We start from the raw sequence: 21,452 nt of genomic DNA on the forward strand, positions 1-21,452 counted from the left end.
GTTCCTAGTTCTGTCTTCGAGAGCTTGATGGGACAGGGCAGAGGAGGTGGTTGTGCCACGACACAGGCTCTGAACAACAGGCCTGGCCGCGGACATTCCCCGCTCAAGCTAAGCGCCACCACTTTATGAGCCTGAGGTGAGGGACAAACACCCCCTTCCTACAAACTATGCGGAGAAAGGGGTTAAACAGGGATAACTTCAGGAATAAAAGAATGCGCTGTGAATTATATATGTGCTGATGGTGAATTCATGTCAGAACGGGTGTTTTATGTATATAACTGCAGATGATAAATGCCAAGGAGACACGTGGGATTTTTGTGGTCGTAAAACAAACTGAATACAAATTTATTTCACTGTTCACAAACTTTGTTTCATAATAAAACTTCTCAGACCCTTGTTAAAAACTCTCATCCAATCCTTTCTCGTTTCTCATACACGCTTTCCTTTCTCTCACACCTTCACTCTTGAACTTTATTTATTATCAGGATTGTTTGATATACACCAACTGACTGTCTGCACACGACACTCAAAAGACACCCCTCTCTACCCTGATCCTCTAACTCTCCCTCCAACCATAATACTCCAAAAAAAACACCGTCTTATCACCTCAGTCATTCCCTTATATATCCTCCTCCCCACCACCACCACTAAGATATTCAATCTCCACCCACAGACTTACAAATCCTAGACATACATTAGGGAACTGACTTGTGGGGTGTAACGCCACAGCGGTCTCTTAACTTCCCTCTCCTTCCCTGATTCAGGGAGCAGCCAGCCTCCCGTGCAGGACCAAAGCGGCTCCGGAAGGGGCCAGGCGGGATCGACGTGATTCCCATTGAAGACCCAGGTGAGCAGGAGTGGGGAAAGTGGAGGGCTTTGGTACCCCGGCTCTCTCTGCTGCCTCTCTGAGGAGTTTGCTGGGGCACTGGCCTGGAAGACAGGCTGAAACAGGTGTCTCTCCACAGTGAAGCGAGCTCTGGACCCTGAGGGCCTGGCCCTGGGAGCAGTCATCGCCACCTCCCGCAAGGCCAAGAGGGACTTGATTGATGGCTCTTTCAACAGGTAAGTGGAATACAGGCTGCAGGCTTCAGGCCTGGTTATGGGACAGAAACAGCTTTGGTCGCCTTGGTGGATGATCTTCGCCGGGAACTGGACAGGGGGAGTGTGTCCCTGCTGGTTCTGCTGGACCTCTCAGCGGCGTTCGATACCATCGACCATGGTATCCTTCTGGGCCGCCTTGCTGGGATGGGTCTTGGAGGCCCTGTTTTACAGTGGCTCCATTCCTTCCTGGATGGACGGACCCAGAAGGTGGTACTGGGGGACTCCTGTTCGACTCCTTGGCCGTTGGCCTGTGGAGTCCCTCAGGGCTCTGTTTTGTCCCCCATGCTATTTCACATATAGATGAAACCGTTGGGAGAGGTTATCCGGAGTTGTGGGGTGCGGTGCCACCAGTACGCTGATGACACCCAACTCTACTACTCCTTTCCACCCAATTCCAAGGAAGCGATTTCTGTGCTAAACCGCTGTTTGTTGGCAGTAATGGATTGGATGAGGGCGAACAAATTGAAGCTCAATCCAGATAAGACAGAGGTGCTCCTGGTCAGTCGAAAGGCAGATCAGGGAATAGGGATTCAGCTTGTGTTGGATGGGGTTACGCTCCCCCTGAAGACGCAGGTCCGCAGCTTGGGTGTACTTCTGGATTCAGCCCTGAGCCTGGATACCCAGGTTTCGGCGGTGGCCAGGAGTTCATTTGCACAGTTAAAGCTAGTGCGCCAGCTGCGCCCGCTCCTAGAGATGTCGGACCTGGCCACGGTGACACATGCCTTAGTTACTGGATTACTGTAACGCGCTCTACGTGGGGCTGCCTTTGAAGAGTGTTCGGAAACTCCAGCTGGTTCAAAGAGCTGCAGCCAGATTGTTGACCGGGGCTGGTTACAGGGAGCAGACAACTCCCCTGTTAAAACAGCTCCACTGGCTTCCAGTCTGTTTCCGAGCACAATTCAAAGTGCTGGTTATCACCTATAAAGCCCTATATGGCTCGGGTCCAGGTTATTTGAAAGACCGTGTTCTGCCTTATAAGCTTGCCTGTGCTTTGAGATCTTCTGGAGAAGCCCTTCTTTCAGTCCCACCTTCTTCACAGGCACGCTTGGTGGGAACATGGGAGAGGGCCTTCTCGGTGGCTGCTCCGGTGCTCTGGAACTCTCTTCCCGGGGAAGCTAGGCTGGCTCCCTCCTTGTTGGGCTTTCGGAAGCAGGCGAAAACTTTTTTGTTCCAGCAGGCCTTTGGAGAATAATCTGGCCCTCCATCTATGTTAATGACTTATAATTTTGTTGTGTATTTTAAACATTTATGGTTTTGTTCCCGCCCCCCCCCCCCCGCCCCCCCATGTATGTTTTAAACTTTGTAAGGCCACCTGGAGGCCCAGCATTGGGCAAAAGGTGGGATACAAATAAATATAATAAGGAGGAGGAGGCAGTGAGGAAGCCCAGGGTAAGGGGTAGCAGCTGGCTGAGGGCTGCTGGAGACAGAGGTGTGGCTGGAAAGGCCGGCAGAACGTACGTCCACACGATCCAGGTTTGTCCCACCTAGTAAGGGGTGGAGCACTCTTCCAGGGTTTCACATCCACACACTGCAGGGCCTTTGAGTGTGAGGTAAGCAATGCTGTCCTAAATCCATGGGGCAGACACCGTGTTAGTAATGGCAGAGCAGCCCTTGCGCTCACCCCAAAGGTTAATGGGTCCCTTTCAGCCTGCCTTTTGAATGCTCGAAAACACTCAAGAGGATCCCTCGAAAGACCCCCCATCCCCACCACCGCCTGCTGGTCAGGGGGAAATCTAACTTTGGGGAAAGGGGTGGACATAGCAGACGGCAGAGGGAATTGGGGATCAGAATAAGGGAGGATTCTCACGGCAAGGCGGGCCCACCAGAATTCAGGCTACTTGCGTGACCGAGCAGCCCCTGCTTTAAATTCGCACTGCATCCCAACCCCAAGTATGATGGAAATCGTTGGTAATTGGAGGTGCTGCACTCCAACTGAAGCTCTTAAGTATGCGTGTTTTGGGAGACTGTCGAGGGATTTTGTGGAGCGCCAGGCATAGTATTCACAACGGAGTTCAGTTCTTCGAGAATCTGTTTTTAGCCCTCAGCCTTTTAACAGAATTGAAGACTTTCTAGACCTTACAACTGTGAAGGTTGGCTTCAAAGCGTGTGGGCAAAAGTCCCCTGCAGCCAAAGCAGTGAGGCAGATGGGGTTCTGAGTGCCTTGCATATTTTCTTACTCTTCCCCTTAAAACGTCTCCAAATTCTAAAGCCGTTTTCCTTTTGAGGGGTGTGGTGGCAAAGTGGGCCTCCCAATTTTAATGGGAGGGAGGGAAGGAGATGTGAAAGTGTGCTCAGAAGGTTGGGCGACGCTGTTTCCACTGACCCGCTTGTCCTCTTCCCTCCAGATACACCTTCAACGAGGAAGAAGGGGAGCTGCCCGAGTGGTTTGCCCAGGAAGAGCAGCAGCACCGGCGCAAACCCCTGCCTCTGGACCGGCAGACGGTGGAGGAGTACCGGCAGCGCTGGCGGGAGATTAATGCTCGGCCCATCAAGAAAGTGGCAGAGGCCAAGGCTCGCAAGAAGCGCCGGGTGAGCAAGCGAGAGCCCTGCCCTTGCGCCACATGGGCACACGGGAAGATGCCTTATGCCTAGGTAGACTCTGGGCCATGCTCAGAAGACACTTTAAACCATGGCTTTAACCATGGTAAATAAGGCTTTTTGCTTTATTCACCATGGTTAAAGCCATGATTTAAGGTGTCTTCTGGACAGGGCCATACTCTGCCCACCTAGCTCAGGGCTGCCTCCTTTGCTCGGCAGTGGCTCTCCAGGGTCTTTGCCTCCCCTGCTACCCAAGCTGGAGGTGCAAGGCATTGAGCCGGGGAGGGGGGGAGCGCAGGCACAGAGACATGTGCTCCTCTTTACCCCTGCCCTGGGGCCTTTTCCTCAATGTTGCTGGCTCTGTCCCTCCCCACAGATGCTGAAGAAAGCAGAGCAGATGAGGAAGAAAGCGGAGTCCGTCGTGAATACTGTGGACATCTCGGAGCGTGAAAAGGCTGCTCAGCTGCGCAGGTGGGTTGGGAGGGGCCTGGAGGGGGAGGAGAGGGGTCCTGCGTAAATTTAGCAGGGTTACTACCTGAAACCAGCAAGGTTTCCAGAGAAATTTTCTTTCCTCTTAAGAGCTGCAGTTTCTGTTTTCAGAAAGGAAGAGGCCTCAGGCTCTTCTCAATGGCCTAAAGCTCTCCGAATGGCTTACAACTAGCAATAGATTTCAGATAGTGCAGATAAAGGTTGATCACTTTTATTCGAAAGATTGCACTCCAGGTTCCATATTAAAACTACGTAATATGAGGAAAGTTTGAAGGAGTTGTGTATGTTTAGCATGGAGAAGCAGCAAATGAAAAGTAATTTATGACATAGATGGTAGGGTGCATTTGTTTACTGTTGGCCCAGAGGGGCAGGACTCAAATCAGTGGATTGAGATTGGGGGTAGGCAGATTTCAGGCTTGTGGGGTCTACTTTATTTTTTACTAGAACTCCAAAATCCATTGATTCAGGTCAGAAAGGTATGGTCAGTATTAGAGAATTCTGGGGATGCTGTGTTGGGGGATTTCCTGCACCAGCAGGGGGTTGGCCTAGCTGACCTTCGAAGTCCTTCCACCTCTAGCAAATACTGTTGGTTAACATACTTTTGAGTAAGAGGGATTTAATTACTGTAATTAACCTGTGGTGATGGACCAAATCATCTTTCAACACAAAAGCAAAGTTGAGAGAAGCATCCTCCTCCAAGGATGAGATTGATTGATTGATTGATTGATTGATCCATCCAGTGAGCTCAGGGTGGCCCTCGTGCTTCCTGTCCCTGTCCATTTTATCCTCATAACAATCCTGTGATGTAGGTTAGACTGAGAGAGAAAGCCTGGCCCGAGGACATTCAGGGCTTCCTGGCTAAGTCGGGATTTGAACCCACATCTCCCCAGATCTAGTCCAACATTAGCTACTACATCATGCTGATTTTGGAGCCGCTCCCATGAGTTTCCCAAACAAGTTAAACTTCCAGGTTCTGGACAGGTCCAGACCTGTTTTAGCTTCAGACAGAGCTAAATCAGTCTTCCTTGAACCATTTTTGGGGGCCCTGGTAAACGTGCGCCCTTCCTTTTATCATGTTAACTGACTTCGTTTGGACTGGGCTTCTGGTTGTTCTGAGTTTTGGACAGAGACCAAGGGCTGGGAGAGGCCCAAAGTGTGATGGACATGAATGTTAGGGTGACATTGAAGTGGTTGTCCAGGCAGGGAAGGAAAGTGGCCAGGGCTGAGGACTGTCAGGAGGAGAAGTTGAGTTTGAGAAGTTCTGAAGAGAAGAGCTTCACTCATAACTTCTGCCCCTGCCACACACATACGCACATCTCTTTTTTTTTTCTCCCTCAACAGCATCTACAAGAAAGCAGGGTTAGGTAAGGAGAAGCGGAAAGTGACCTACGTCGTGTCCAAGAAGGGTGCGGGGCGGAAGGTTCGGCGCCCGGCCGGAGTCAAGGGCCAATTCAAGGTGGTGGACAGCCGCCTCAAGAAGGACATGAGAGCCCAGAAACGCAAGGAGCAGAAGCCAAAACACCGGCGGCAGAAGTGAACTGTTGTCATAGCGCGTCGCTGTTATGAGCGAGTGGGCCTCTCCGGCCTCCCTTGAACATGTCAGGATCTCACAAGGACCTTCTGGAACATATCCACACACCCTTGGACCTCCCAGTAATTGATGAGCAAGTCGTTGTCCTAAACACTGCATTTGTGATGTAGCCACGAATGTACCGGAACTTCTCGGAGATCCACCTGCTTGATGCCTTGATGTATGCAGGTCTGACGCTGGTGGTGTTGGGCAGTTTGGACAGCTTTTTGCTGTCCTGGTCCCTTTGTGTCCTCAGAGATCTTCTCTTCAAGGATTCTTCTCTTCATGTTTGTGCCTTTTATTAAACATTTTTCTTCTTCTCAAAAGCTATTTTTCAGACTGCCTTTATCTTTCTTGTCAGAAGAGAAGGTGGGCTTGGTAGTCTTCGAGGAGAGTTTGGGCTGGTTGTGTGTTGCCCACAAAGTCCGGGGCAGGGATGAATTTTCAGGCTATAATAGGGCTGTGAATGGTCTGTGTATACATTGCATAAATGCAGAAATTGTAACTACCTATTTCTTCGATTCTAAGACGCACTTTTTTCCCCATGTAAACATCTCTAAAAATGGGGTGCGTCTTAGAATCGTGGGTGTGTCTTAGGGTTTATTTTTCTGTTGGTGGTACTGAAATTAGTGTGCGTCTTACAATCGATGGCGTCTTACAATTGAAGAAATACGGTAGGTGCGGAACACAAAATTTGAAAAAGCCTCAACTTTCTCTCTCTCTCCCCCCCCCCCTCCTTTTTAAAACAATTTCTAGTCCCTAATGCAAGGATGGACAACTTGTGGCCCTCCAAATGTATGTTGCTTTGTCCCACAATGTCCATCAGCCCTAGCTTGCATAGCCAATGCTGAGGAATGATGAGAGTTGTAGGCAAAATCATCTGGTGGGCCAGAGGTTGCCCACCCTTGCTTTAGTGGCTGTGACTGCTTTATTTGTTTTTGACTCATATTATTTACATTTTATATTAGTTTCATTGATCTTGTAAGCCACTATGAGTGTGAGAAGTTGCAGTAGTAGTAGTAGTAGTAAGGAAAGTTTATTTGTGTAGCCGAAGCCATTACAAACATATATATAGTCAAATAAAACAGAATAATCAAATATATAACAAATATATAAGATTACATTACAAAACTAAAATGGACCAAAAGCATCATTCAATAGACTCTATTCAGTAAAAAATTCTTAAATAAATGAAGGTGGGCTTCCAAACATCTGGACTAACCCCCTAGGACAGGGGACAGCAGCCTGAGCAGGACTTCCTGTGGTCTTCTGTTTGGAGTTTGTTTCCTGTGCTTACCTGCGCTCCTCCTCCTTGCAGGACTGCATTGCCCCTAAACTACGGAACGCCTGACGCTCAAGAACTACAATTGGCCCCTACTTGCTTGGTATTTAGAAAGGGTGGGAAGTTTCCCCTTTTCAATTTAGCCTTTTAAAACGTATCGTTTTAATGGCCTTGTTTTTCTCGTTTTGAGGTTTTCTTGTTTAAAACAGTTGCATACCACCTGAACGTCTTTTTAGCAGATAAGGAAATACGTGGCTATGAATATTCCCAGGTTTTTGTGCCGCAACATTGGAGCTCTCTGTGTATGGAATGTGCTTGAATGTGGTGTATCCGATAGTCTTAAGGTAATGGGTGACTTTCAAAGAATAGGGATTTCTTTGCTCATCAGATCAAGATCTGCCTATTCTAGCCCCACATTTTGTTTCCAATTGCTACAAAAGCCGATCAGTGTTCACAAGCAGAGCGTGAAAGTGATGGCTTTCCTCCTGTTGCAAGGGTGGGGGTATTTGTTGCCCTGCAGATGTTACTGGATACAATTCCCATCATCCCCAGTCAGCATGGCAGTGGTCAAGAATGATGGGAGTTGTAGTCCAACATCTGGAGGGCATCTGACTTGCAGTGATGGGAGTTGTAGTCCAACACCTTTGGAGGGCACCAGGTTGGGGAAGGGCTGCTCTAAACAAAAAAATAAGTAGGTGGCCCTAAGTTGTTCGTCATCAGTTTTCCACAACCCCGCAGTCACCTCTGCATATCCTATTCTCCATCCTGTCGTCATGGTTTATCTGCTTTGGGAGAATGAGAATTTCACTGGCACTTTCTGGCTCCTTAGGGAGGATGTGGCGTTAAGGCTTGTGAGCTTTACCTCCCAATTTTTGGTGCTTGGTTGAAAACTAGAGCCTTAACGTTGTTTTGTAAACGGTAGGTTTTTTTGTTTACTGAATATAAATCTGTAGTGCAACTGCATTTGGAACACTTTCCAGTTCCCATCTCATAGGGGCTTTTGGAGGGCAGGAAAAGGAGCAGAAAAGAGTTACCGAAATTAGCAAAAGGTTGGAGGACCCTTCCTACAAGAAAAGCATTTGGAGCTTTTTAGCTTAGAAAAAAAGCACGTGGTTGAAGTTTATAGAAAGTATGCAGATATGGAGAAAGTTGACAGGTGGTTTTTCTCTCCTATAATACTAGAATTCAGGATAATTCAATGAAAGTCCTCCAGATGGCATACAAACCCAGTGTGGTGTAGAGTGTCGGACTGGGAGTCGGGAGATCCAGGTTCTAGTCCCCACTTGGCCATGGAAACCCACGGGTAGGGTGACCATATGAAAAGAAGGACGGCTCCTGTATCTTTAACAGTTGTATTGAAAAGGGAAGTTCAGCAGCTGTCATTTGTATATATGGGGAACCTGGTGAAACCTCCTCTTCATCACAACAGTTAAAGGTGCAGGTGCCCTGCCCTCTTTTAAATCTGGTCACTCTAGTATAGCTCCTGCAGCTTTAACTGTGGTGATGAAGAGGGGATTTCACCAGGTTCTCCATATATACAAATAACACCTGCTGAAATTCCCTTTTCAATACAACTGTTAAAGATACAGGAGCCCTGTCCTCCTTTTCATATGGTCACCCTACCACTGGGTGACTTTGGACCAGTTACAGGCTCTCAGCCCAACCTACCTCACAGGGTTGTTGTTGTGAGGATAAAATGGAGAGGAGGATTATGTACACCACCTTGGGTTCCTTGCAGGAAAAAAGGTGGGATATAAATGCAATAATAATAATAGTAATTGTGTTCCGCCAAAAAATAAACCATCCTGGCTTAGTGTGTTGTGTGAACCCAGCCATTGGCTAGGTTCACATGTAATGAGAAGCCACTGTGGGTGAATTTCCTTGTGGGGCTGCTTGTTGTGGCGGCGGCTGCCATTTTGAATATTTGGAGCATGGCGCAGGCATAACTTATTATATGTGAATCTGGTGAGTCTAAAAACAGTCCATGGGTTCTGGGTGGCTTGTCAACCACCCCAACAACCCACCCTCACCAGGTTTTCATATAATCAGAAGCTATGGCGCATCTCCACCATGCCCCAAAGATTCAAAATGGTGGCAGCCACAAGAAACCCCATGGGAAAATTTACCCATGTGGCTTTTCGTTACATATGAACCAAGGCATTGTGTACCTATTCCATCTTTCTCTCCTTGATGGAATGTAAGAAAAAAGACTGAAGAAGGGATGTGAAAACATAGGAGGGTTACAAATGAAAGACGATGACATCTAGACCTCTGTAAAAGCCTTTTCTGGCAGCTTGTGATTTTACTTTGCATTTTTGCTTCAGGTGTGGAAGAGTTTAAGGCTGTGTCTGCACTTTTTTATACCCATCTTGCGAGCTCTTGTGTTAGATGGGTGATAAAGTCTCTCTTCCTCTCTGGTAAAATGTTAAAGTATTCAGGAAATTGCTTTGCCTGAGCAAGATTTCATCTAAGCAGCACCCTCCCAAATGGTGGGTGGATGACATGAAAAGATTGTAAAGTCACACAGCCAAGTCATGCAGGAAGATGGATGGGGAAAGTTATTGGCAAAGCAGAGACAAACAGTGAGGAATTATTCAGGGGTACAACAGGAGAGCGACGGCACGGGGACATTCTGTGGGGCTGGAAGCTGTTTTTAATGCTTAGCCTCTTTCCAGGTCTGTCACGTTGAGAGCCAGGCTCACAAACAGTTTGACTCCAACTTCTGCATGGCTATTTGCATGTCAAGGAAGTATTCTCCTTGGATGAGAAGCACATTATGGGGCTGTCCATAAGTGGGAAAGCCCTGTGGTGTCTGTGGATCTGTGCTGCGTCGGTTAGGCGATGCAGACAGAGCTTTGCAGCCACCGTGGGGCTTTGCAACGAGCCTGCGGTTTGAAAAAGTCAGGGATTTGCCCTGACTCTTTCAAATGGAACTAGGTCAATACGTCGCTCCAGGGCCAATCTGGGGTCAATCCCGGGGCGGTGCCAGGTAAAGGTGACCAGTGATTTGGAGAGAGGAAGCGCAGGGTTTGAGAAGGAAGCAGTGCTAACCTGGCACTGTGAAAACAGCCCCCAGGAAGGGATTTTATTTATTTATTTATTTATTTATTTATTTATTTTTTATTACATTTCTATACCGCCCAATAGCCGGAGCTCTCTGGGCGGTTCACAAAAATTAAAACCATTCAAGTATAAAACAACAGTATAAAACCATAATATAAAATACAATATAAAAGCTCAACCAGATAAAAACAGCGGCAATGCAAAATTACAAATTTAAAACCATGTTATTTAAAATTTATAGATTGTTAAAATGTTGGGAGAATAAAAAGGTCTTCACCTGGCGTCTAAAAGCAAATAATGTAGGTGCCAAGCGAACCTCCTTAGGGAGCTCATTCCACAGCCGGGAATCCAAAAAGCCTAAGGAACCTAACAGCTTGCAATCCTGCTCTCCAGGTTCACTTACATAAATGCAATCATGAAATGGAAAAGGATGCCTGGTTTTCTGCTGACTTCCCATTCAGTCCAAATTCCCCCTCTAAAATAATAAAACGTAAAAGAATGCAGGGAATCCAAAGAAGTGTATATGTCCCCATTCCCTAAGGGGAGTGCTGCTGTTCAGGGATCCAACCAACCTGGAGTCCTGCAGTCCTGCAATCCTGGTCAGGCTTTGATGGGGAAAAGCAACAAAGGAATACTTCCCCCACCCCTGAGACCCAGCCAGCATGGATAATGACCATGCTGGCTGGGGGCTGATGGGAGTTGTAATCCAAGACACCTGGAGGGCGTCAGGTTGGGGAAAGCTGGAGTTAGAAGGACAAATGGTTTGGCCTCTTAAAAGGCGGTTTCCTATGTTCCTATAGCACTAAAGGGTGCAGGTTTAGTTCGGAATGACCAATCCCAAACTTGACCGTTTCATGGCTCTATAGCAGGGGGAGGTGTGTGCTGGAGGGTGAGGAAGGAAAAGGGGGTGGGTGCATTTTTCCTTTCCTGCGTTGTGAATCATTCCTGTAAAGTGCGGGGAGGAGGGGTGTTTTTTAACTTCATGGCACACCCCCTCCCCCTCCCTCCAGCATGCTTACTATACAAGGGCAGGGGCTTGAATAATCAAATCAAATTCCTTCTCCCCGCCAGCTCCAGTTCTTTCCCGTCCCCTCAATGTTGGGAGGCTCCCAACATTGAAGACCGGGGGTTACAATTTGCACGTATTGGGGCCCAATGAAGGACCTTGCTGCCAGGGGAAAAGGCACCCAGATATTGTGGCACTTGGCTGGCAGTTGTCCATCTGGATTCTGTTTTATACTGTTTTTATATTTTTGATGGTTTTAAATTTTGTATACTTTTTTTAATGTTCACTGCTTTTAACTTTTGTAAATCGCCCAGAGAGCTTCGGCTATGGGGCGGTATATAAATTTAAGAAAGAGAGAAAGAAAGAGAAGTTAAGCACATATGCGAGTTAAGCTGGAGACAAAACATCAAGGTAAAATAAAGTGCGCGCGCACACACGCACACATTAAGCAGCTGTGAAGTTTATCAACCGGACAAGAAGGCCAGGGCAGTCTATGCTTCCCTCCCTTCTCCTAGTAAATTATTTAGTTTCCCAGGTAGACGAATCCAGTAATAACAATAAAATAATCAACTATGGAGGTAGAAAGCCAGGAGGGAGGTGGAGGCAGTCCAATATATTGCACCGAGTGCCACATGCTTGACTATCTGCCGGCTGGACAGAAGTTCTGGGCGTGTGCTCAGTGTAGTGAGCTCCTGGCTCTCAGGGAACAAATCTGCTTCATTGAAGCCACGGCCGCTGACCTGGAAAAACGGAGAGGGGCAGAGAGGGTGGGGGATGAGACCTTCGGACACCAGATAACAGTGTCCCAATTACTGAGTGACAGCCCCCTCTTCTGTCAGTGCGAATGGGGGTCTCAGGGAAAAAGGGCATGCTTCTGAGGAAGAGATGGTTTCGGTTTTTTGCTTTTGCATTTCTATACCGCCCAATAGCCGATGCTCTCTGGGCACTTCATAACACGGAGCTGTCTTAGGAGTTCGCTTAGAAGAAACCCATTCCTCAGAAGACAAATAGCTATCAGTGTTGAGGATGTGCCTCTGGGGGGAGGGGGGATGTCATAGCAGTGTATTTTATTTATTTATTTATTTAAGGATTTTTATGCCGCCATTCAGCCAAAAAACGCTCTCACAGCGGCTTACAAAAGTATTTCTTGACAGTCCAAAACTCTGAGTTCTTTCCATGGCTGGTTCATATGCAATGCTAAGCAATGATGGGTTGCTAACAGTATCAGTCATAGATGATGCAAATAGCCCAATATGCCTATTCTGCAGAGTGGAGGTTCTCAGAGTGGGGTGGACGGGCATAGTAACTGAGCTCAATGGAATCCGCACCCAATGACCTCCCCTGGCTGGGCCACACCCACTCATGGGTGAGGCCTAAAGGCCCCTTCCAACTCTACTATTCTATGATTCTACGTTGTGGGGACCTGGGTGTCTGAGTGGATCCAGAAGTCCAACAGACTCCCCTACTTCTGGACTCCAGGCCCTGCTTGCTGAGCTGCAGAGAACTCGCATGCAGGCTCACAGAGTATCTTGCCGCTCGGTGAATACCCGACGAGGCAGTGCATGCTCTTGCCAAGCCGCCATTTTGCAGAATATCTGAGAAGGTCATGTCATATCAATAGAGCATTCATGCCTCTAGTGTTGCATAAATGGCTACTTTATGGCTGCCATTTACACAACATGACCTTCCCAGATATTCTTGAGCCTCCATTTAGCTCAAAATGGCACCTCGCAAGGGAGCTGCGTGGGGAGCATGAGAAGATCATGTGGCGCCATGGCCTGGCTCAGTGAGAAGGTACCCAAAACAAGTGCAGGTGAGACAAGTGACATCCCATGGTGCAGGGGTGCAATTGCCGCTCTCAGAATGGAGCTCCTTGGGCGTGGAGAAGCCTTGTGCTGGTGCTGCCTCTACTACCTCTTTGCCTCATGAGGCAGGTGCTCCTTCAGTGCTGGTCAAACTCAAGGGCATGCCCTTCTCCCACTCCTTTGATTAATTTACTGACCCACTGTCCTGTCCTGAGCAGAGACAGATGGGGCAGGTGCAGCATGAGTGGCTGCTGTGGCTGTCACTCTGAGAGTGATGTCATGACTGGAATCTGGGGAGGGGGGAGGCGAGTTGTACTCCCTTGCCCTACAAGTGGATGCCCATGATGTGGAGTGACTCAATGTGTATTTTTGGTCTCGAAAGTTAACTCATGTGAATCCTAGTGAAACTGTAATGATGTATGTAGGGTTGGATAGATGTTCTCTTTTTGCTGCCTACCTGGGACTGCAAGACTAGGAAGACTGCAAAGCATCTGGTCCAGAGTAGGCAACCATATGCATGCCATAGTGTGTGTGTGTGTGTGTGAGAGAGAGAGAGAGAGAGAGAGAGGGAGAGGTGTTTGACTTGTTGGGTCAAACATTGTACAGATCTGTATTATATAATGTACATGGCTAGTGGATCTTAGTATCTCTTTTTCTATTTTGAGATGAGGAAATAAAAGTAATCATCTCACAAGGAGCCAGCCGTCTAATTGCACAATATGCTTGCTTATACCTGTAATTAACAACTGCAAGATGGCAAGTGTAACATTCTGCATTGCATTAGGAGCTAATTATGCATTCATAATAAAGCAATCAGGTGTCTCCAAAGAGATATTAATAGAAATCTCCCCAGTTTTTCCACAAAGTCAAAATTCTGAGCCAAGTAACTCTCATTCCACAAATATAAAATCCCATAGTTAAATGGCCTAAATGGCGTAAATCGGTTTTGCAAAAATGCTTTAATTTTATATTTATTTATTAATAAATTCTATTCCGCGTTTCATTTTTCTAAAAAGTCTCAAAGCTCTCTCTGTGTGTGTGTGTGTGTGTGTGTGTGCACGCGCACGTGCTTCAACAACTACGCTCACCATGCCAAGCGTGGTGCCAAACTCTGCTGAACACAACGAGCTGCTCGTTGTCTTTCTACATTTGAAGTTGCAGTGATGGCTGATCATCTCCAGAGTTCAAAGCTGGAGGGAGGCTGAGGATTGTTCAGCAGCTGTGTGACAGAGGTGAGCAGCCGTCTGATGGGCGGCTGAGGAGGTGAGCCTCAGCCGCCCAGGCCCAAACCTGTGCCCCTCCCCCCTGCTGGCCCTTCCTACTTTGCGAAAGGCAGAGGCTGGGTTCGGCCGACACGATAAGCCACAACCATCACTTGAATTGCCTATTCTGTTGTCTGTCGGGCAACACGCAACTGCTGGTTGCTACTTTCCTGAAATAGCCAGCGGAGAAACACAACGGGCTGCGCCGTTGACTAGCCCGAAAACCGTTGCTTCGCATGTCATCTGGCGGGCTCCGTTGATTATTCTCCCCAGTCCACAGAGTTGCGAGGCAAGAGCGGCAGAAACTTGGCCACTCTAGCCCTGCGGGGCTCTATGGACAAGGAAAAATAATCCCATGCTGGTGAGCACTTGAGGAGCTCCAATCATCCCGTCCTTTCACAGAGCAGAGCGATCAGGGCTCCTGATGCACTTGCTGGCACAGGAACATGCCGACCCTGGGAGGGGCATTGCCGATCGTGATGCCCCACATGTTGCCAGGGATGTGCATGTCCTGAGCCCCCTCTTGCCCTCCAATCCATCTGGAAATCATCTCGAGGGGATAGAAGGAGCCCCTTCCATCCCCTCGAGGCAATCCCAAAATGGATGGGGGTGGGGAGTGGGGAGGATGCCTCTCGTGTCTGGACATGAAAATCGAGCTGTGGCCGGCACCCATCTGACAACATCGGAGCAATGCTGGAGTGGAGAATTGAGCACTCTGACACACGAGGGTGCTCAATTCTGCAGCGGGGAGGCTTGGGACCAGTCTCCTCGTATGTCAGGGCGCTCAATTCCCCATTCTAGTGAAGACGCCCTTGCCAACCATCATGGCTGCTGTGCCTCCCCTAACAGGAGAGACACAGCACCCCAGTTGCCTAGTGATGACTGAATCCCTTCTCTTGTCAACAGAAGTCAGGGTTCTGTCGGGACTTCTTCCTGCAGCCCTGTCTCCTGTTGACAGTAGATGGGATTTATCCACCACCAGGAACCTTGTCTCTCCTCTGGTCTTCGTTCCTCTCCCTGTAATGGCGCCACCAGTAAGATAAGCACTAACCAACACCGCCATTCAGTGGGGAGGGCCTACAGGTGTGGTGGGAGAGATGACAACTCCACAGAGAGGAGGCATGAAGTACCACTGCCCATCAGTGTTCTGTGTGCTTTTGGGAAGCAGTACCCCAAAGGGAGGAGTATTCAACCCTGCTTTCCAAAGGCATGGCTTGCAATGTCAAAGAACTCCTCAACAGATTCAAATGAGTTCCGATTTCTATGAATCTGACTTCTGGATTCCACAGTGGGCCGGCTTTTTCAGAGTCAAATGACTCCTGCGGGTTTGTGGACTTGCAGATTACTTTGGGGTGGGGGGGATGTTGCATGAATCTGCAGTTGTGCAAATGCACACTTGTGCAAGAGGTACAAATTCTTGTATATCCCTGAAAAATCTGACTCTATCAATGGGCGGTGGAATGAAAGATGCCTGGCAATCCACAACAAATAGACGGAATGGATTTAAACAAATCCATACATGCCTAACTGCATTAGACCATAACAAATGATCTTGCACTTTACATATAGGCCAAAGTTAATTGCAGGCTGGCGTAAACATCCCAACCACTTTGTAGAGAAAAGGCGTTCATCTTTTAGGACCAGTGGATCTCAGCCTGCTGGGTCAACCTGCTGGGTTTTGTTCAACATGGATGCCTCTGACTCTGAGCTTCTCTACACACAGGAAAAAACCTGAAGCCTTACCATGGCTTTCATCTGTGCAGTACTTCCGCCATGGCGATGTGCTTCTTCACACGCACCCATGTGCTTTGTAATTGAAAACTTCCTTTCTCAGAAAGGTCCCATTAGACAGCACGATCTAGGGGTAGAGAGAGCCCAGATAATACCACATTATCTCTGGAGTTTTTTTTAAAAAAATGTGCGCGTTCCAGGGGATAAACTGGGAAATATCCTGGCTGTTGATGACATCATGTAATGGACCTGCAAACTTCTGTGAGTGGCCAATCACAAGTGTGCAATAAATTGCTCATTTAGAAAAGCTCTGTTTTACTCTAGGTCCTACTTGCAAGCAATCACCACAATGAAGGAAGGGCTTCCATTTAGTAAGAAAGCAAACAATTCATAAAAATTCTAGTAGGTTAGGGGCACCCCATTCCTACGTTCCTGAGACCTGAGTTGGATTTGGGGGCCAAGGCTGGAATGGCAGTAGTAGAAGTAGGACAGTGTGGCATACACAGCAGTGTCCTTCAATGCCTTGCTGCCACTCCACAACCACCCAGATCTGCAACCTGATGGTAGGAGTAGCTCTGAGTAGAAGACAGTCATATAATATTAGCTCATAAAGACATGTATGAGCTTTAGATAAACTTGAGTTAGATGCCCTTAGGCGTGTCTAAGGTTATTAAGTGTTCTTAATCAAGAGCTTTCACAGTTTAACAAGGTGATTTACCCTTAATTACCTCTAGTACATTCCAGGCTCTTCTTGACTCTGGAAGGTTTCCCCTTTTTATTCCTAATCCTCATATCTCCCATCTCACAGTTAAAGCTGCAGGAGCTATACTAGAGTGACCAGATACAAAAGATGGCAGGGCTCCTGCAGCTTTAACTGTTGCGATGAAGAGGGACTTTCACCAGGTGCTTTATGCATACAAATGACCCCTGCTGAAATTCCCTTTTCTATACAACTGTTAAAAATACAGGAGCCCTGTCCTCCTTTCCATATGGTCACCCTAGGTCCTCCTCAGTTCCCTCTCCTCCCACTGGCACACACCCTTTCCCTCTTCTCTGAGGTTGCCTTTGTGTCTTCGGAGTGGCAGCTAGCATAGTTCTCTCCATACTGGCTGTGAGGGGATGGGGAGCTCAGATTCCTGGCTCAGAGGTCAGAATGCTATCTCTGACCTCAGATCCAGGAATGTGAACTACCCTATGGCCCCCAGACTCTGCTTAGGGGGCATAGGATTGCTCCCTCCAATACACAAACATAACAACATACATGTGGACAGGAACAGGGAGTCAGAGGGAGCATGGGATTTGGTTGGGACAGTTGGAAAAGGATGCATGGCATTGGCAGGGTGGGGGTGAATTTAGGAGATTACTGGTTCCAATCATGTTCATCTCAGACTTCAGTTTATTGTGCATTTGCTTTCAAACAAGCTCTTGAATTGTTTTTAAACGTTTTGAATGCTTAACCCAGATACATACACCTACACAGTGCTGTTAACACATCAGGGCTGTGACAAAATAGTTACTGCCTATGCATATAATAAGCAAGAAACAAAATTGACAGCACAAGGCAATGAAGTCAGTGCCATAGATATAAATAAAACAAGTGATAAACCAATAAGGCATGGTTAACACTTTTGACAGCGAAAGTAAACCACAAAAAGTCAGGGCCTGAAATTATAAGGCTTCAATATATGAATTTTATTTTATTTTATTATTTTAGGCTTTGCAGCTCTGAGTTAACCTGCTGCTCTAGCAATATCTCTGACATACTTAGTGAATGGCCCCAGGTAAGCAGAAAGGTCTCTGGTTTTAGCTCTGCCATGCTATCCCTGTAATCTCATCAATGAGAAAATCCCACACTATTCTAACTATTAAAGTAGTAAGGCAGGATGGGAGGGGTTCTGCATTTTAGCTAATTCTGGCTTAACTGCTAACGGTAAATGTGAAATGAAGATGGATGTTGACTTGGGTAACACCCCACTCATGTCAAAATGCAGCAAAATGTAGGCTGGATCCGAACACGGTGTGTTTCCTGTGATATGACCAGCCAGGACTAATACACCTAAAGCAAACTTTCTGTACCATTTCACATTCCCAGTACATGTGGAAGAAAGTGTCCTTATGCGTTCACCCTCTCCGCATAAACTCACTTCTAATCCAGGGCCGGATCTACACTATTGCTTTAAAGTGTTTTATAACAGTTTTATAGCGCTTTAAAGCAGTTAAAGCGCTTTAAACTGTTATAAAGAGGTTTAAAGCAGTAGTGTAGATCCGGCCCAGGTTTAAAAATCAAGCAGAGGGTGGGGTAGGACACCACTGAGATAAGATTTGGTAGGACCGCTCTTTTATGTTGGCACTTAATGGGAGACTTTGCTAGGTCTCCCAGATGTTATGACTATAACTTCCACCTGCAGCTCTATTTGCAGATGTTTCCCATATATATATATATATATATATATATATATATATATATATATATATGTGTGTGTGTGTGTGTGTGTTAACCTGACATTATATTTCCCCTCTATCAGAGTGTGATATCTATATCTATATATCTGAAAGTAGTCCACCAGATCTTGCCAACTTTGCAGAAATCCAGGCCTCAAATGCTTCAGTGCTGGGCAGCGTTGCGGGACCTCAGAAACTGCCTCAATTGAAAGTGTGGTTTCCCAGAGAGCCTACCCTGTGCTGATGCCTTGCTAAGGAGTCTTCAGAGCAAGGCATGAGGTGGGCAGCGTTCTGGGGAGCTACACTGGCTGCTCCCTTTTCGCGGTCTTTGCCACAGCAGGGGAGCAGCCAGTGTGGCTCTTCAGAGTGACTGCCCACCTAGGCCTTACTCAGAGGGAGGTATAGGGTAGGTGGCAACAGCTGCTTTGGATCTGCCACAGCAGGAGAGTGGCCAATAGGACTCTCCAGAGCAACAACCCACCCTATGCTTCACTTCGAAAGGCATAGGGCAGCAGCAAAACCCACAGCCCACCCAGTGATGGGGCAGATGGGCTCTGTCGCCTGAGGCAGTGGAACTCACCCCACCTCAAGAAAGGGCCGGCCCTGCAGGGCTGGTGCTACCATAGAGGCCACTCAGGCGGCCGCCTAGGGCGCCAAGCTAAGAGGGGAGCCGGCCCGAGGATTCAACTGGGCTTGGGCTGGCGAGATGGCGCCCCGCGCCCACCCAGCCAAAGCGAAGCCAGGGACACTGGGGTGGGGGTGGGGCGGCTCCACATTCAGACTTCTGGAACGTGCCTGGAAGAGAGAGAGAGAGAGAGAGAGAGAATGTCTGGGTGAATGGGGTGCATGGGGTCTTTGAGTGAATGCATGTGTTTGTACGTGTGTTTGTTTGGAGTGAGTGATGCTGAGTATGTGTGTGTGTGTGCGTGTGAGTTGGGGGGGATGACTTGGAGGTGATATTCCTATTAAATAATGCATTTTAGACCCATAGATGTTCCTTTCCAATTTGTTTGCTATAATTGGCATGATGTATTTCTTGCACTTTAAAATAAAGTTAGCAGTTTCAAGTTTTGTGCTTCTTATTTTTTCCAGGAAACATCTGTTCTTAAAAATCCAAGTTGGCATTTTGGGGGGGGGGGGAGTGAAAGTAGCTCACCTTGCCTAGGGCGCAAAATAGTCCGGCCCCGGCCCTGTGGTCCTACTGCTAGTAATTAAGTCTTAGGAAAGGCATTTCGACCTTTTAGAATGGGGGGGGGGGGACTTGCAAAAAGTGGGAAGCCATCAAAAGGGTTCCCACTGATTCAAGTCTCTTTGACTTCATTTTAGTAATGGCCCATAATAATCTTGTACTCTCCCTCCTGCCAGAAGTAAGTTGCACCCCTAAGTATTGCCAAGGTTTAGCAGCCCAGTTAACTGGGGATATTTATTTATTTTATTTATTTAAAACATTTATATCCCGCCCTATATCAACAAGATCTCAGGGTGGCGTACAGATAAAAGCATACAGGGATACTGCCTGTAAAACTTTTCTTTCCCAGAATATGGGTACCCATAACTTCTGACTTATCAAAATTATTTTTTTGATCCAGTCATATTTCTATAGATAATATCTATTTTATGTTAGAGACCGGGGAGTTCAGGTCTGAGGTCAGAAAGAAAATGTAAAATGTCATCTGTGGAATAAACTGATGAGTTGCTTATATAGTCCAGCTCTGTACCGATTTATCAGCAAACAGATCTGCTGAAAGAGTGAACAAGGCAGGCAGCTCTACGTAGTGCCTCTAGGCGGAGAAAAAGAAGGAGATATGTGAGCATTCATCCCAGTCATAGCTTGTAGATCTTTGTAAACGTCAGCTATTACTCTTCTAAAAGCTAGGCCAAACTGTTGAGTAATTTCCCCAAGAATTACCACAGAAGCCAATGAAAGGCCTTTCCAGCATCTAATTTGATGAAGTGTTTGCTGTGACAAACAATTATTCATTTATTCTGTTGATTTGTACCCTGCCTTTCTACCAGAAAATGGCCCTCAGGGTGGCTTATAGGCGCAATTAAAACTGATTAAAGCAATATATGAAAATGCAATAAAAATGTAACAATTACAGAGAGAGGGAGAAATTGAAAACGGCACCCAACAAAACAGATCCACTTTTCTCCCCCAACTACCTCATACCAATGAATCCCAATGGGTATTTATGGATGTAAAATGAAATAAATTATTCGGCTGGATCCAGAATAAGTGATTCTTAGAGTATATCCATTGAAATCAGTGGGACTTCAGTGGTCAGGATGGATTGGCTCCAGATATAGGGACATGCCACTGGAGTAGCGGAAACACATCTGTCTACTCTCTCTCGTCCAGACTAGGTCCTGCAAGCTCCTGGATATTTTATTTATTTATTTATTTATTTATTGCATTTTTATACCGCCCAATAGCAGAAACTCTCTGGGCGGTTCACAAAAATTAAAACCATTCAAAGTATAAAACAAACAGTATAAAACATGATATAAAATACAATATAAAAGCACAACCAGGATAAAATCAGCAGCGGTGCAGAAATACACATTTAAAATACAGCAAAATGTAAGTTACATTTTGTTAAGTTAAGTTTTGTGAACCGCCCAGAGAGCTTCGGCTATTGGGTAGTATAAAAATGTAATAAATAAATAAATAAAAATAAAATAAAATAAAATGCTACACAGGCAGTCTGGGGACCTTGATGAAAGTGGTTAAATGTGGTGCAGGGGAGATCCCTGAGATTTAAGCTGAGTCACCTTTGGTGAGCAGAGCCCCTTCATCAAAGGAAAGCAGACCCTAGATCCCACTCAATGCATTCATTCATTCATTCATTCATTCATTCATTCAAGACATCTCTGCTCTTAAATATTTATACAAGCCTCCTTGTTTTCACAGAGGAATGTGGGACATCATGGTATGCTACATTTATTAGTCCAGTGAGGCACTTACAGGTCTATAGTAAATCAAGTAATCCTGCTGGCTAAGCAATTGCTGATTGGATGTTCGCACACACACAGGGAATGCTCGCCCTGTGTGTGATGAATTGTTGTGTCTCAGTGTAATTATTTACCATCATGTGACTGCCTGTGTGATTCCAAGCTCATTCTCCACCTTGCTAACATATTAATTAGACAAAAAAACTACAGG

At 46.8% G+C, this 21,452-nt stretch overlaps 1 protein-coding gene across 1 annotated transcript in view; it reads left to right on the plus strand.

Moving 5' to 3' along the window:
• The window catches only part of FTSJ3 (FtsJ RNA 2'-O-methyltransferase 3), a 28,735-nt gene extending 22,707 nt beyond the window's left edge, over positions 1 to 6,028 (plus strand). The window contains exons 17-21 of the mRNA XM_063138748.1: positions 765 to 847; positions 966 to 1,062; positions 3,447 to 3,630; positions 4,016 to 4,110; positions 5,470 to 6,028. Coding sequence (XP_062994818.1) covers positions 765 to 847; positions 966 to 1,062; positions 3,447 to 3,630; positions 4,016 to 4,110; positions 5,470 to 5,665 — 655 coding nt within the window. The 3' untranslated portion in view covers positions 5,666 to 6,028. The remainder of the gene's footprint in view (positions 1 to 764; positions 848 to 965; positions 1,063 to 3,446; positions 3,631 to 4,015; positions 4,111 to 5,469) is intronic.
• Positions 6,029 to 21,452: the final 15,424 nt, after the last annotated feature.

Source organism: Elgaria multicarinata, chromosome 11, assembly GCF_023053635.1.
Source record: "Elgaria multicarinata webbii isolate HBS135686 ecotype San Diego chromosome 11, rElgMul1.1.pri, whole genome shotgun sequence".
Lineage (NCBI taxonomy): Eukaryota > Metazoa > Chordata > Lepidosauria > Squamata > Anguidae > Elgaria > Elgaria multicarinata.